The following is a 16373-nucleotide window of genomic DNA, read 5'->3' as shown; positions in this document are numbered from 1 at the left end:
TTCTTTAAAATTAAATGTGAAAACATTTGCCTAACTAAGAAACATTTATGTACACATTTATGGCAACTTTCCCCATTACATGAAGAGCTCAAATACTTGTACAAAAACATGAAGTGATGAATCCCCTGGGGAAGAAGGTAGCAATGGGCCTGTAGCACGGGCGCGAGCACGCACACAGGTGCCCGCTTCACAGAGTGTGTCAGGTAACTGGGGCCGTGGGTGAATTAAGATTACTGAGAGTCATCCCAGATTCCGATTATATTTACACACTCATTGTACATTTATAAAAACCTTACAAATAATCTCATTTTTCCAGGAAGACATTTATAGGTAACAATTTAACACATATAGTAAGAAAACATCTTAAATTCATATAATCACAATGGGATAAATTAAACAGTTCAATAAGCTGATGGCAATTATGAATAAAGAATTCACAATAAAGACTTTTCCATTTTTCATGTTTGACACAATAGCATGTGCGTTTTTCATTCTAATGTAGTCTCTGTTAGTTTTTAATGGTCTTAATGTAAGGAAAGTAAAACATCTTGAAATGTGACCCAATGGAAAGCCAGGCATACGCACATTTTATTCAGTACTTTACAGTAAGGAAATTTCTAGAGTGTTGTAAACCAGACAGATTATTGGAATTGGTTCGTAATAAGTAGATGGCTAATTGTATTTCACTGAGCATTTTATCATGACATGACCGGAACTGAACGACAACGCGTTACACTGTGTTCTGAGAGCACTCTGAGGGATCCACATTTCACTTTCTTGGCAATGCACGGAGGTCATTTGGGGAAAATAAGAAAGGGGGATAAAGTTTTAATGTGCACTGGGAATAAACCTTTTATATAGTTTTCTAGGAATATTAACACGCACCTTTGTCATGGTAACTGCACAGTGTACTTTAAAAATGAAATGCTAAATATTCCTAGGAACAGATCATAACATTTCAATGGCTGGGACAATCAGAATGAGTCCAATTCATCCTGGAGACAGTGAATCCACAAAGAGGGAAGACACAAGCTGTAATTCTACACGTCAAAACACTTAGTCCCACTTTAAAATTTACACTATCTATATGGGGTGCTGTATCTAGTTTGTAAGGATATAGACAGCAAAAATACTCACATTAGGCTGCTTACAGAAATTATGTTTCTTTTATTCAGGAAGACCACTTATACTAACTTAACAGGAAAACTTAACAGAGGAAATTCTGTTTAGGAGATTTATTCAACTAAGAAATTTTTTTTTAGAATATAGTTTAGAAGAGTAATTAGAGAGGTCTCAGGTGTTTTTCATCTGTAGGTCATCTCTTTCAATTTGAATGACAATTCCATGGGTAGTGGTGAAATACATTGATAATGTCAAGTCTATTTATTGTAAACAAATGTCAACATCAAAAAAAGATATGCAGGCCCTGACTGGGTAGCTCAGTTGTTTAGAGCACTGTCCCCATACGCCGAGGTTGTAGGTTCAATCCCCAGTCAGGGCACATATGAGAATCAACCAATGAATGCATAAATAAGTGGAAGAACAAATTGATCTCTCTCTCAAATCAATAAACAAAAATTAAAGAAGAACTATATGTAATTATTGCACGGTTCCTGGCAGTGAAGTGACCAGTGATGAAATGATCATTTATGCTCTTACCGTCAGATGCAGCACCTTCGCAAGGAGACCGAATGTGGATAAGCTAACAGGGGCATGTTAATGCTGGGCATAGGAGATCCAGCTGCTTATGTCTTGTACTACTCTTTTCATCCCAAACCACTCTCATCACCTACTTTACCAATGAAATAAAAAGCAATCAAACAAAAGAATTATGTTTCATAGTAACCAGTTGTGCTATAACACAATGTAAATCACAGTGGGAGTGTTTGGTGAGCAAACTTCACACTACCACCTCAACACACATGTGCACGCACACACGTCTCGTATGTAAAATGGAAGTGTATTCATAGTGGCTCGCCATTCTTCCTTTCACTTTCCTAAATTTCTCCAGGTTTGGTTCACAGGCCCAGGGAGTCCCTTACGAGTGGATACTGCAGGTCAACACGGACTCCTGCTCCTCGTAGAGAACGAGAAGCTTACTTCACTTACGGGGCGTTAAGAAAAAGGACTAATCTGCTTTTTGGAAAATACTTCTGGCAACTTTTCCCCCTCTGTATTGAACAACTCCCACACTACACACTCTTGCACTACTTGTATCAGTTAGTGTTTTTATGGAAAGAGAATTAGAGTACATTAACACATAAAAATGAAGGAAAAACCAGTGTCAAAATACTATCATTCTTTCTAAAGTGAAGTAGCTATGATTTGTGACTCTGTTTCTAATTAACAGTAATAATCAAGAAATGCAAATTGCAGTGATTTCCCCTGGGAAAACTATATACTAGATGAATAAGAACATTCTAAGGGCTAAGAAGGTAAAAAAGGTTCAGTCTGTGTCTTGTTTCTACTGGCAGGTGCAGGGACTGGGGCAGGGGGGAGGTGTGCATGGAGAAAGCCAAGGAAGAAATGAGTCAAGATGTCATAGTATGAAGGACTGGGGCAAACTTTCTGCCAAGGGAGCAGTTCTGCATGCTTTGCTGAATGGTTCCAGAACGACAATGTGAAGAAATGGTGTGGACAGATGTGGGGCTCCCTCACGTCCCAAAATGCACTCATTTGTTTCATTGGCCGTCTTTTAAACCACAGGAAGAGTGTTTACTGAACGGTCCTATGAAATGCAACAGAGTTCAGATGTGTTAGAGAATCATACAAACAGAACTAGAAGTTGTCTCTATTTTATTTCTAGAAGGAAAGGGGTGTTTTGGGAACTTTCCACGGCTCAGGGAGCAACATTAATGTATTCATCTTTGGCGCTACAGAAATTGTAACGTCACACTCCTAGCTATGTAACTCCTATTCATTAGCAACTGAGTCCGAACTGGAACACTTGAAAAGGAGCACAAAGGTTCACCCATCAGACGTGTGGTGTGTCGCCAGGTCAACGGCCCTCCACAGCCTCTGTTCCCGTGGCCACTCTGCTATAGGAAGACAGCTGGTTATGAATATACATACCTTCGAAAGGATGTAACACGTATCTGCAACGGTGTGAGTCAGGTGGAATGCAAAGCAGAGTAATGAGAAGTGATGTTTTCATCTAGTACTTATTTTCACATTTCATATGAGTATTTTATATATGCCAGGTAGGCAAGAATTGCTGATAGTACTACTGTGAGGTGTAATATGTAAAAATAACTCAGGAACAGGTATTTTATATCAAGACCAAACAAATGCATGGATGGAGATGAAAAACATGAGAGAAAGGATTAAGTGGTCTTATTATGGGAGAAAGGAGAGGGTTTAAATGATTCAAACCTAAACAAAAATTAATATACAGATATAGTATCCTCCATTTGGTACACAAGAAATTTATTTTATATTAAAATTAAGTATCCTTCTTTTCTGACTTTCTTGAATATAATTTTCTTTTTAAAAATAAATTTTCAACTATTTCAAGAATTTAAAAAATTTGAACTAGCTATTTTTAACCTGGCTTCCAAGAGAAAAAAATGAATAAATACTTAAGATGAGTTGATTACTATATGTGGGAAAAAAAATCAAAGTTTACCTTTTTTTGACCAAATAGGATAGAAATTATCAGACCCATATTGCTATTCATATTCCAATATTACCCCTAAAATAAAGGCCAAGTAAAATAAGATCCATGATTCTTTGTGATAATAAGAAACAATACCTTCGTAGAAGGCAAATAAAAGAAATTCAAGATCAGTAACAATAAAGACTCAACCAAACATTGAAAATTCTAGATTAAGCTTAATCCTGGGACTGTCAGCATCGCACAGTCATCATAAACAGTGAGAGTTAGTATCATTCTTGGTAGATTTATGTGTCAGCACAAAGTGTCACCTTCAGGTTACCTTAGCTTGAATTAAAGACCTTTTAGTGCGAATTCTTCATGAAAGTTCTCGAAAGCTTGAAGCTATTCTCCTGTGGGCAGTCCTAGATTCCTGCATACTCTCTGATTAATGGCGACTCATTTGATTAGAATTTAAATATGGAACATAAATTTAATTCAGCCTTTTTCCCTTCAGCAGTTCTGCCTAGCATCCCTGTCACGCACAGGCAAAATTTTATTTTTGTAAGGAATAAATCATTACCAATTTGAGAGATAGAAGTCATCTGGGATCAGGAACTAGCAAATATACTACCAAATTTTCATGTGAGAGATCATAAGCCTAAAGAAAGGAGTCCTTTTACTCGATATTAAACAATGCTTTTCAGTGCTTGGAGTTTGGAAATGTAATTGATGTTTATCAATGGCTGTTTGCATCACAATCTTCACAAGAAATGATTAGCAACTTATCTTGTAGAGGCTACAGCAAAGCTGTTGCACTTCTGTATTATGATTTTGCTGTTTGTATGTGTGATCCCACACAGAAACTCCAAAAGATCGGGGAGGTGCCACAGAGCAAGGGGCTTTCATAAGAAAAGTGGTTTAAAAATTCATTTTCTAAGATTTACTCATTTTATTTCTGCACAGTTACACAATGTGGATTTAGCCTCCTGAAGTCGATGGCCAAATGAAATGCAGTTAGGCTAAACGATTTCCATCTGAATAAAAGCTCTACACCCTGGCAGGAGAGCAGGTGCTCTGCTGCCAGTAGGAACGTCTGCACAGGAGGGACGGTTACCAGCCACTTCTGCTGCTAGCGAGCAAGATACCTGGCTAGAGAGGCACGCTCCAGAGCCCCTTGGCTGCGGTAAAAACTCTTCCTCCTTGTGTTGAAAGTCTCAGTTATTTGAATGCATCTTTGCAATGTCTACGTGAAAATGTTCACAAGAAGTCAGAATAAACATCAGATACCATTTCACATTAGTATGTTATTAAAAATTTACCTTTAGTTTTCCTGGTGAGAAGTGACAAACTCAAGCAAATGGTTTTCTTATTACTTCTGGTCTTTATCATGTTAAAGAGAAAGTATGTTGCTAAAAACACGACAAGCCCTGTCACTTTATTGCTAAGATCTAAGCAATTGGTGTTAATTGATAATGTTTTGTATCACCTAAGACAGACAAATCAAGAATTCCATCTAAAGCAGTTACTGAAGAAATGTACTGTTAGGCTTTTGTTGAAGTATTTTGTTTTAAACAAAGGGTACAAAAATATTTTCACTGAAGGTAACTGAGAAATTGTTTGATTTGACATAAAGATGACGCAGTTTTCTTCTTCGTCGTCGTCTTTTTTTGAGACAGTACACTTTGTGGTTCACAGGGTAACGTGCATCAGACGCAATTTAATGAAAGCTCTCAAATAAGCGATTTTATTCCTATCCATGATTGCAGACATTTACAAAACCATAACATCTGAGTTCACCTTAAAAAATAACTTATATAAAGCAGTGATATACACAGCACAAAATAGTTGAGGGAGGGGCAGGAGCAACTTTTAATAATTAAAATGTAAACGTGAAAAAAAGGATGGAATAAAAGTCCCTACTTATTTCTACTTAAGATGTCATGTGATAATATTTTACAATGTCCTGTGGGTCAATGTATGCATGTGTATATGTCCACATAACATACACATATACAATACATTCTCTTTCCCACACATGTACATACACAGATCATTATTTGCAGTTCACTTTAGGGCAATTCTAATATGCCGCTCCGTACAGTTGTCTGAATCACGTTTGGACCCGCTTTCTTCACAAAATAGGGGAGAGAGCAGGAAATAAAAATGTTGGTTTGGTGTGACTGAGATTCCTTTGTTTAACTGTACACTGTGATGAATAGTTTTCTTCCCTAGTAGTTCTGTGAAGGGCTGACTCACTGTGGTTTTCATGAGGAGACTTGGTAATGGATCACACACTCATTGTCATGCTAGGGGAGTACTAGAAAGAAAGAAGAATCCACGTTTTAACAACAACTCTTTTACAGACCACTTAATGTTCTTCGTGGTAAACAAAGTAACTATGAATTTTAATGTCTTACAATCTTTTACACTCAAGCTTTTAACTTCATACAACATAAAATAAACTATATAAAGAGTACTTGACTTAACCCTGAAATTTTTAATATTTCCTCTGGAAAGTAACCAGTCACATTACTCCTTGGACTGAGGTGGATGATAATTACCCAGTCCCTCAACCTTTTCCTTCCAGCCAGATTTGCTTCATGGGCATTTGTTACAATTTGGGTAAATCCAGCCCAAGGCTGAATCACATGAAGTAAGTATGAGGGATAGTCTTGCTATGTACTAGCTATGTAAACTTGGGAGGTTATCTAACCCTTCCGTGCTTCAGTTTCCTCTGCTATAAAATAAGTTTAATAAGAGCATCCACTTTAAAGGGGTTTGGGGAGGATTAAATACATAATCCTTAAAACCATATATTTATTGAGCACGCAAAAAGTACTCAGTAAATATTTGATTAATAGTGTAAGGGAAACCAAACAAAACAGAAAGCAACTGCTAGCTGGCCCTAAGAAGTTATCATTAAAGCCTTCACAACCCTGAAGAGTCTAGCTACACCTTAGCATATAAACATCTTTTCCTAATCCCATCTCAGTCCATAATCTTTTCTGGGCTGGGGTAGGGCATTGCTGTTATGTCACTTGTCAGTTTGGTGAGGGTAACAACTGGAAAAGGTGAGGCTTTCAGCAATTTGGAAGTGGTCTCAAAAATGACTGAGTGAGGAACCAAGAGGAATTATTTTGATAATTATGCCAATCCCCCTCATATTCTCGAGGAACAGACTGTGATAGAAAAGTTCTTCCGCAGCACTATCCAACAGAACTTTCTTCAACGATGGGCATGTTTTAATAAGACTGTGCTGTCCAACACGGAAGCCACTAGCTACATGTGGCTACTGAGCACACGATAAATGGCTAGCGCCCCTGAGGAAGTAGAATTTTAGTGTTACTTAATTTATTTAAGTGTAAGTACCCCACAGAGCTGGCGGCCACCATTTTGGACGGCACTGATCTAGATCTTCTGACATGATGGGCGTGGAATCCCAAATGGCAGTGGTCTCCAGAGAAGAGCATCTCTAGATTAAAATATACATATGGACCCCATATACTATCAATGTTTTATTAGGAACCGCTGAGGACCAGAGCAGAAGGGGATTCTTTTTAACATGCTACTAATGATTGTGCCTCCAGGAAAGAGGCAGATAGAGTCAAGGGGATTGGTCCAGGGCCTCAGGGACTTAACCTGGAGAAGCGATGATCCTGGGAAGGGAGCATACACTTTTAACAAAGGGAGCAGATGGGACAGAATGAAGTGAATTCCACATGAGCTGAGGTACTGCAGGAACCGGAAATGAGGTAAAAGGTATGCGCTTAGATAAGGATGGATTATTAACATAGAGAAAACAAGATTTCCCCAAGGAGGATCACAGGGCAACGATGGCTCAGCTGGCAGAAGTGTGGACAGAAAGTTACTAGGCATAAATCTAGGGCTCTAATAAAAAAATGCTTGGACCATGAGTAAAGGTGGGTGACTAGGCCTGGAAACAGGTCACTGAATCACAGGGGAGGAGTGTTAATCTTCTCCACACAGGTCAAATCACGAAAAATCTACTTGTTAATCACTTAGCCTCCAATTTCCTTTCGGTGTAAGGAAGCTCGGCTTCATATGTTACTGACTCTGTGTGCTGTATTACAGTCAGTAGGGTGATTTAAAAAGGAGACTGCCAGAGAAGAGGAGGAGGGGTCAGTTTGATAGGAAACTTCTCCCCTTTACCCCTGAGAGTGGCAGCAAAAAAGCATAGCAAACAAAAACCCAAAACCAACAACGATCATGAACAAGGACTGGTGAAATGGAGGTCCCTCAGGCCCTGTGCTGGGAGGGGGTATAACCCCGGTTTCATCAGAAGATACCACTCAAATCTCCCATCGTAAACAATGACAGCAAGCTTCCATGAACTATCCACAGCTTTTGATGAAACAGAATTATATTTTGTTATTTCACTTGCAGGGGTAAGAGTAAACAAGTAAAATAAGGAAATAAATTTAGGAAAATAAATGGATACCAAGGTTTTATTAACAGTAGAAGCACTTAGAGAATATGGAAAAATGGGCGCAGGAAAACTTAATCTATGCTTTCTATGGCCGCTGCTATTTACAATCAGGATCAATGGTCAGATCAGTGCCATCCAACAGAACTTTCCGTGACCAGGGGTAGGTTTTCTGTGCTGTCTCATCCCACAGCCAACAGCCAGTCCTGTCTACTGAACTCTCCCAACGCAGCTAGTGCAATTTAGGAGTGCAATTTTGGTCGTATTTAATTGTAATTAATTTAAATTTAAAAAACACAGCTAGATCAACCATTATTTCAAGACAAAGACTTTATTGGGTATATTGTTCCAATAATCTAAAAATAGTAAAAGATACTAAAGCATTTCAGAAAGAACATTAAAGGAAATGTCTGAAAAATATTTTCTGGAGAAGTCATAAGGAGCCCTAGAGCCCATCTTATTTAATGCACTTTCTACACCACAGGGGTTTTAAAAATTCTTGAATCCTTTCTTCATAGGATTGCTGCAGTTCATTCATATGTCAGAGATGTCACACAATGTTAGGGGAGGCAGTTATAGACATATTATAACCTTCGTTCCAATATTCACTGTTAAAAGTATGGGTATATGTAAATAAATATATATGTGCACATTCTCTGCATGTCACACGTGTTTGTTGGTTGCTACCGTGTCGTCACATTGGAAAGTGTTAAGATTTTTAACCTGTTACATTTCAAATGTTTTACATTAAAATGAAAACTTGTTATAGAATCACTGGGATGCTAGGAAAGCTAGGTTTATCCAGGGAGGAAACTAAGTGGAAAACTGAGGTACAACAAAAGAGAAAATAAGGGTTAGATTCATTCAGAGAGGGAGGAAGCAGCCGCTCCAAGTCATATAACTCAGAAAAATGAGCAAGCACCCAATAATATTTAATATTTGACTAGTACCAGTGGCTGTAAGATGAGGCTCTCCGTGTACTTGGGGCAGTGTAACTGGCTGTACTGGTGCACAAGTGTCTACATAAGTGATGTGCTGTTTGCACCGCTGAGGCTACAACCTGCCGACCCGCTTCTGCCTTTATTGAAAATGCTTCAACTGTGTACAATTAAGGGACACTGCACAATTTCTAGAACTCACAGAATGTGTATGTGAAAAGGAATTTTGTTACTGGTTACTATTCTTCAGAGTAGAAGAGAAGTGGCTTAGGGTTTTCCAGAGGAAAAGGAAGAGTAGGTGTTAAATAAGGTATCAGATTTAGAGACGTTAAATATTCGTGGTGTACTGTCCTGAGACCACACTGCAGTATTCCCACTGCACGGCCGCATCAGTATGCGAAGGCATATCGTAATGTTTGCGCCACAATGCTGTGATATCAGGCTGCTGGTTCAGAACTACTGAGGCTGCTTCTCCTCAAGCAAATGATAAAATGGCTCTTATAAAGCTGTTGACAGCATTAGTGCTTGGTTTAGCAAAAAAAGAAAAAGAAAAGTAAAACCTAAAGGTATAATTTTCAACATATACTAGGTTATTTTACCTTTTTGTAAAATATTTCTGAAGTGACGGGCCTTGGTATGTACCAGAGAATTTGTGGTTTTCCCTTTATCATACCTAGTTCAAGCACCATGGAATCCATCAGAGATGCCCATTAAGTCCTTGCACAATGTGCCTAAATCCCGCTTATACACTTCGATAACACTTCAGATCCACTATATTTCCAAGTATCTGTATTTTCTTTATGAGAGATAGGTAAAGTGCAACTACTCTGAGCTATCTTTCCGATCTCACCATATTTCTATTTCTAAATATCTATATAATATTTCATTTTCTTAATGAGAGATAGCTACAGTATAGCTCCTCTGAGCTAAAGTGAGATACATTTAGTGTGTATGTGACTGTGTAAGAAAGTTAGCTGTACCTGCTTTCTTTACAATAGCAGAAAATGACAAAGGCCAGTAGCGGATAGGGGGACATGATCTTGCACCTTGTTTATAATTCCTATTTGACACCCATGATTTTACTATCAAGTTTGCTCAGTTGATTATAGTTCAGTGCCATGGAGAAAATATTCTGCTAAATTAATTCAAGAAATAAGACTCTTTTTTTTTACTTGAGAGGCATGAAGCACTATTTTTTGAACTAAGCTTTTTTATATTCTCTATTTTCAAAACCAAAAGTTTTATAGAGTTCACATTAAGGGGCCTCTTTGTTTCTTGAAATAAAGGCCTTATTTAAGATTTAGAAAACAGGAGGTGAAGAGTGAAACATTTCTGATTCACATTTTTCTGTGAATGCATGTTGACATTGCAAGATTTCTGACTTCAGGTCAGGCATTTCTGGTTCTGTGTTAACTAAATGAAGTAGCCTGTGTGAAGTGACTGGATAGTGTCTATACGTAATAAGCACCCAATAGATCTTTGCTCCCTTCCCAGGCCTCTTTCTGTGATTTACTGTCAAGTAAAGATGGACAAAGCCTCTAAAGGCAGATCGCTCAACATATGTGCTTCTCAGAGTTATGTGCATTAAAAAATATTAGAATTTTATAAGTTCACTCATTGGAAAATGTTTTCTTTTTTATTTTCACAGTATGTTTATTAGAGTTGGGGACAGTAAAACAAGGAAGGGCTTAGGACGGAAGAAGCAACAGGAGAGAGACTAGGCGGGGCTGCATGGCTCTCCAGGAAGTTACAGGACAGAAAGGAGCATAGGTGGGGCTGCCTTGGCTCACTGCAAAGTCAGACAAAAAGGGCCTTGGGGACACCTTTTCAGGGGGTTAGCCTTGGATGAGCTGCCCATTGCTTTGCTGCTTGCAAGTCTTGTGGGGACCCCCAAGTTCAGGAAATGCACAGCTGAGAGGGAAGAAAGGCGTGGATGTGTTCCCAGGAGGGAGAGGGCACTACTGTCTTTTTGAATTCATTAAATAGTTATGCTTTTCCTTTGTAATAGCAAAGATAACTTATTGAAGATACCTAGTCTATATCTTCCTAAGGCCTTATATTTGTCTTTTGTCTTCTTTCTTCTCTGCTCTCATTTCTTGATGTTTTAAAAAAGTCTAAACAAAAATGTGTGGTGATGTGGTAGAGAAAACCGCAGATAACAATGACATCATTCATAATATGGCAGGCCCCTCACCAGACAGACAAAAGAACAGAGCAGCCAGTGTGGACCTGCTACTAAGGCATGACCTCCTGGTGGTGGTGCAGCTTCTCAACCACCATCCAATTATTTTGCTGTTTGGGACTTTTCTGGTGAGGCCAAGAGAGGAGGAGAGAGGAAGGGTGGGAACTTCTGTTTTCTGCTAACTGCAGAGAAGTCTGGCATTTTACCTTATTCTTGGACTCAAGGGTAGAGAGACTGGGCCAGGAGTCAGGGATGGGAGAGGCCTTGCCCCAACTGCTCCCTTTTCTAGGCACATGTGTGCATTCTCCAGTTGAGGCTAAAGGGTGAGGCTGGTATGTATTTTGCACAAAGAAGTTTTTGAAAGTCCTGTTATGTATGATTCTTTGATCCCCATAAAGAGATTTCTGATACAACTCTGTGATAGTAATTATTAATCTGACCTGGTTTGATTAGGTGTGTCTGTATGTATGTTCTCCCTCATCTGACTGCAATTTTTGAGGTGAGGGGTGTGTTACATTTATCTCAGAATACCTGTCCTTAACCTAGTGCTTTGCATAAGGCAGGCTTAATAAATGTTGAATTAAACTGAATTAATTATACTTCATTGAATTACACCATTTTATTGCTGGAAGAATTAGCAGAAAGGATATACATGTGTCTAATTAGATAAAGTAAATATTAACTAATTCATTAAAATTAACTAATTTGTCCATAGTCTTGCAACAAACTAGTGAAAGAACCAGGTTCTGAAAAATAATTTCCATAATCTTAAGCATTATGACAAACTACATAGTTTCTCATATATTTCCCACTTCCTCATCATTCATGGGCTACACTTTTGATTTTTTTAAATGAACTTTTATGCATATCTTTTTTGCCCTAACATATACACATATACATACATATATATGTATATAAATATATATACATACATACACACATATGTATATGTGTATATATATGGTGGGGCAAAAGTAGATTTACAATTGCTCATATGCAAAATAATACAATAATTAATAGATAATAATACAAGAATAAACTGTTTCACATACTAACAACTGTAAACCTACTTTTGTCCGCCCCTGGTTTTGCAGTGACCCAAGACGTTTTAGTAATGTGAAAACTTACAAAAACTATCAAATACGCAACTATTTCCAATGTATTCCTTAACAATGGATGTTCTCTACAAGAAAATTAGTATTATAATTTTTTTGGCACTATGTACATGGGAGTAAAACATAAAAAGTTTATATTAAAATTTTTTTCAAAGAAATTTCACTTAATTTTCTAACTTTTAAAAGATCAAGCTATTAAACTGTAAACAGTTGTAATAATGGCTTTATGCATTAATGCTAATAGAAGAGCTTTAGAAATAAAATCTGTATATAATAATGTAGTCAAGGGAATACTTACACTCTCACTCTGAAAAGGATTTAAGAAATTTCCCCCCATTTCGCTATCATCCCTTGGAGTGCCCGGTTGATTACTCAGGCTCATATTATTGGGAGAATTCTGTAAACAAGATTTAGAAAACAAGGCATTGTTGAAGATTTTAATTTCCCTCTTGCATTGTACTATTTCAAAAATGGAATCTATAGCAGCATCTCTAAGGACAAAGCCGACTTGTGATTCTAATCTTAGACCATGTATTCTAGTTCATTCTTTGAACCTTGACAAGTACTAATGCTTTCCCAAATGAAAATTGAAACACACAGAAAACCCAGAATAACCCACCACAACTTTTTTCTTAGTCTCAGAATCAACATTTATTCGATTTCTCACCCTCAGCTGATAGAGTTCCTAGAACTCTGGAGAGTTTAAAAACCTTCCCCGCAGGGGCATGATAAAGAGAGCCTGCCCACTGATGAGGCAGGTCGGAGCAGCGACTTCTCTTGGTAATTTTACTAATCACACTTCGGAAGGCCATCCTGTTCATAAACACTTCCCTTTAATTCCACATGTGGTTTGCACAATTACACTACTTTAACCATTACTTTCATATAAACCATAAGGAAAAAAAGAAAATAGTTAACAACTACATTTAAGGACAAGAGAAATACCTTAGGACCTGAGAATTCAGTATGTACATTTAGAGGAAAAGAAGGCTACAAGGTAAACCTGCTTTAGAACCTTTTTCTATCACCAGTTTAAGAGAAGATTTACTTTGGAACTTTCCTTTAAGAGAAAATGGCTGATATCATGTATCTAATCAAGCGCTGAGTTAGCAATATATCACTTCATATTCTATTTACATTTGCTAGTCTCACTTTCAGCATCCGGTGTTAGCCCTGTGAGTTGTCCGATACTCCATGGCTACGGGAAATAAGAGAATGGCATTGGCCTATACAGCACGTTCACACAGTACTGCCGCTGTGGCTCAGCGGCTCTTTTGAGGCCCAATTTATTGACTTGTAAAAATAAACTTCAAGGTTAAAAATTTTTATTTGTTATTTCAAGTGGGAGAAAGATTTTAGATTTTTTTCCTCCTAAGCCATTGCATTGTTTACTCTGTTTTTGAGTAACTTTTTAGCTGTTTAAAAGAAAATTGCTCTGAGGATTTGACTTAACTAAAACCAACTTATGTCATAAAAATTAAAATTTCATGAATGAGAATATGTGTTTTCTAAAAATGTGGTTAAACTGTAAAGCAGACACAGGTACATGAACTGGTGGAAACACGGCCTGTGTGTTGTCCTGCTATGCACCCCACAGGGAGTGCCTGACAACAGGGACCCAGGAATCCTTCAGAGCTCCATGTGCCAATGGGCCACACCAGCTGGGGACCCGTAGTTTAACAGCACAAAGAGAAAAACTTTTGGTAAATTTTTCTCTAAAAATGTTAGTTTGCCAAGTATATAGAAAAGCAAATGTACTTTGAAATGAACATGGGTAACTTCATTTTCTGAAAAACAGTAAATAAAATTTAATTAAATATAACTAAGCTATAGCTTATTCATTTTAAAGTTATTAACTAATCATCTGTTTTTTAAAATAGGAATGATAATGCTAACTTAGCTAAAAAATAAAAGTAAATTTATACAAATATTGTAAGGTTTACCCCAAGTCTATGTCTTTTTGGTGAAGGCAGATTTCTGTCATTTCAAACGTATGGGGAAACTAGTAAACTTAAAATAAAAAATAATCTAATCTCTGTACATGGGTATGTGAGCACACACTTGGAAACTGAACGCTTCTGCACATTTAAACAAACCCCTGGAACGGGCGCTCTCCCTCTGGTGTAACACTCGCACTCAGTGCTCCTGAGGTGCTCTGAAAGCAGCCGCATCCCGCTGATCAGGTCGGGGTGTTCTCAGACCCCGCTGCGCCTTTGCCGTAACCCACTTTCTGGTTTACAATTTTGAAAGTTTAGCTAAATTCAAATCTGATTCCTGACTCAAAGTGTTGATTTAAAAATATTAAAACATTTAAAGTAACATTGTATTACTGTTTAAATACCTAGAAAGAAATATTTATAAAAATATTTTGAACAAACAGTTATAAAGCACCTCCAGTGTTATTATTTTTGTTTTTCATGCATTATTTTCATATCATGGTGACTTAGCGTTGTAGCATTATTTTTTTTGTGTGTGTGGGATTAAAGAATACTGAGAGGAAGGACGAAAGGACACATTCAACATATAAAACTGAACTAATATCAGATCTCTGAAACCTATTCCTATGTAGCACACTGGGCATATTTAAAATCTTGAAATGATAAAACAATTTTTTAAAAAATCTGAAGTAACCTCTGCAAAATGTTGTGAAAACAGCAGACATTTCTCAGTGGGGCGTCTTAAGGAGACTGTGCTGCCCACAACCACTGAGGGACGAGGACAAAGTTGCGCTCCGTGCTGGCATCTGAGGACAGAGACAGAGGCTCCAAACCCCAGGCCGAAGCAGGGTGGCCAGGTCGGTGGCAGTGGCCTGGGCGTGTGTCTCATGTAACTGTAGGTGTGTCTGTGTGCGGTGGCCAGGAGATTTCATCATAAAGGCAAGAATATAGCGCAGAAAAAGAGCTCAGGTTGGCCAGAAAAGCACTCGGATTGCTTGAGCACATAATTGGGGAGTATGGAGCCCAAAGAACACAAGTAAAAATTCCTTTTAGTGACTTTATGCATTTTGGTTGCATTTCTTACTTCAGTTAATATGTACTTAACTTCCTGCTTATACACTAAGACTTTAACTTGAAAAAGTATAGTTAATATTGTATCGATCCATTTTCAAGGGATTTTGTTATATTCTCATTGACCCTTTCTTCAAACTGGAGCGTTTCCCTTACTTGAGCTATGACATTGGATACGAATATTATTGTTAAGTGTGTACATGCGCCTGTGCGTGGGTGCACACATACACACACTTTCTTCTGGATGACACATTTAATTCATTCAGCTCTCTGTTTCATCTGTTTTTCTGTTATCTGATTTTATCTTTCAAGTAATCTTCCACACCATCTCTTAATTACTATGTTATTTTTCCTTCTTCCACCTGTCCCCAGAAATTGTTCCAAAACTTTCAAACTGCTATTAAAAAAGGGAACACTTGTAAACATTTTGGCTTTATCTATAATTAAAAGAAAATAATATTGACATTATTCTAAGCCCTTTGGAAGTGACTTTTGGATTGATTTCTCACAGGTTGCCAATTACAAGGTTCAGAGAGTGTCGTTTTGACTCCATCATTTACCCAAAAGAATAAACTGCCAGTCCTGGTTCTCCCTGTGGGAAAGGGAGCTAGCGCCCAGGCCCCGCACTGAGGTGATGGCAGGAATCTGTAGCTGTCGGTTAGCTTCTCTGCGAATGGTGTGGAATATTTAACTGGAACTGAGGTGCATGAGGTTAGACAGCTTCAGGCTGAAAAGATTCCTTTGATAATTTATTAAGCATGACATGATCAGATCTTGCCTGCTCTTATATCCTTTTTCTTCAAGCTCAAAAATATAAATGTTAAGTACTTTAATTTGAACTGCAGACTTTATTTAGGTAAGTTCCTTCTAAGAAGACAAACCACAGGCTCCTCTATACCCCCAACCCCTAAAACAACTCCAAGGCATAATATTTTTGTTCTACTGATTAAATGAATGACTTCTCAGTTATAAAAGGGATGCCAAGAATTTCACATTTCAGTTAAAAAAAGCTTGTAAATTAGAACTGAATTCTGCATTTTTGGAAAGATGCATGAGTTTTACTAGGTAATCTTCAAGTGAGCAGGCAGTAA

General features: G+C 37.8%; 1 protein-coding gene across 10 annotated transcripts in view; it reads right to left on the bottom strand.

The window, feature by feature from the left end:
* Positions 1-4244: 4244 nt before the first annotated feature.
* The window catches only part of SSBP2 (single stranded DNA binding protein 2), a 249913-nt gene continuing 237784 nt past the window's right edge, over positions 4245-16373 (bottom strand). For 8 of the 10 annotated variants that reach the window (XM_071219490.1, XM_024563571.4, XM_024563573.4 and 5 more), the window contains 2 exons: positions 12573-12671; positions 4245-5912 (listed from right to left, as the gene is read on the bottom strand). In XM_071219490.1, coding sequence (XP_071075591.1) covers positions 5883-5912; positions 12573-12671 — 129 coding nt within the window. In that variant the 3' untranslated portion in view covers positions 4245-5882. The remainder of the gene's footprint in view (positions 5913-12572; positions 12672-16373) is intronic. The other 2 variants (XM_045197921.3, XM_045197919.3) reach the window with 1 other exon arrangement.

This window comes from Desmodus rotundus, chromosome 1 (assembly GCF_022682495.2).
Source record: "Desmodus rotundus isolate HL8 chromosome 1, HLdesRot8A.1, whole genome shotgun sequence".
NCBI classification, from domain to species: domain Eukaryota; kingdom Metazoa; phylum Chordata; class Mammalia; order Chiroptera; family Phyllostomidae; genus Desmodus; species Desmodus rotundus.
Note: the sequence above shows the minus strand (reverse complement) of the source record. Positions and strands in the feature narration are given on the sequence as shown.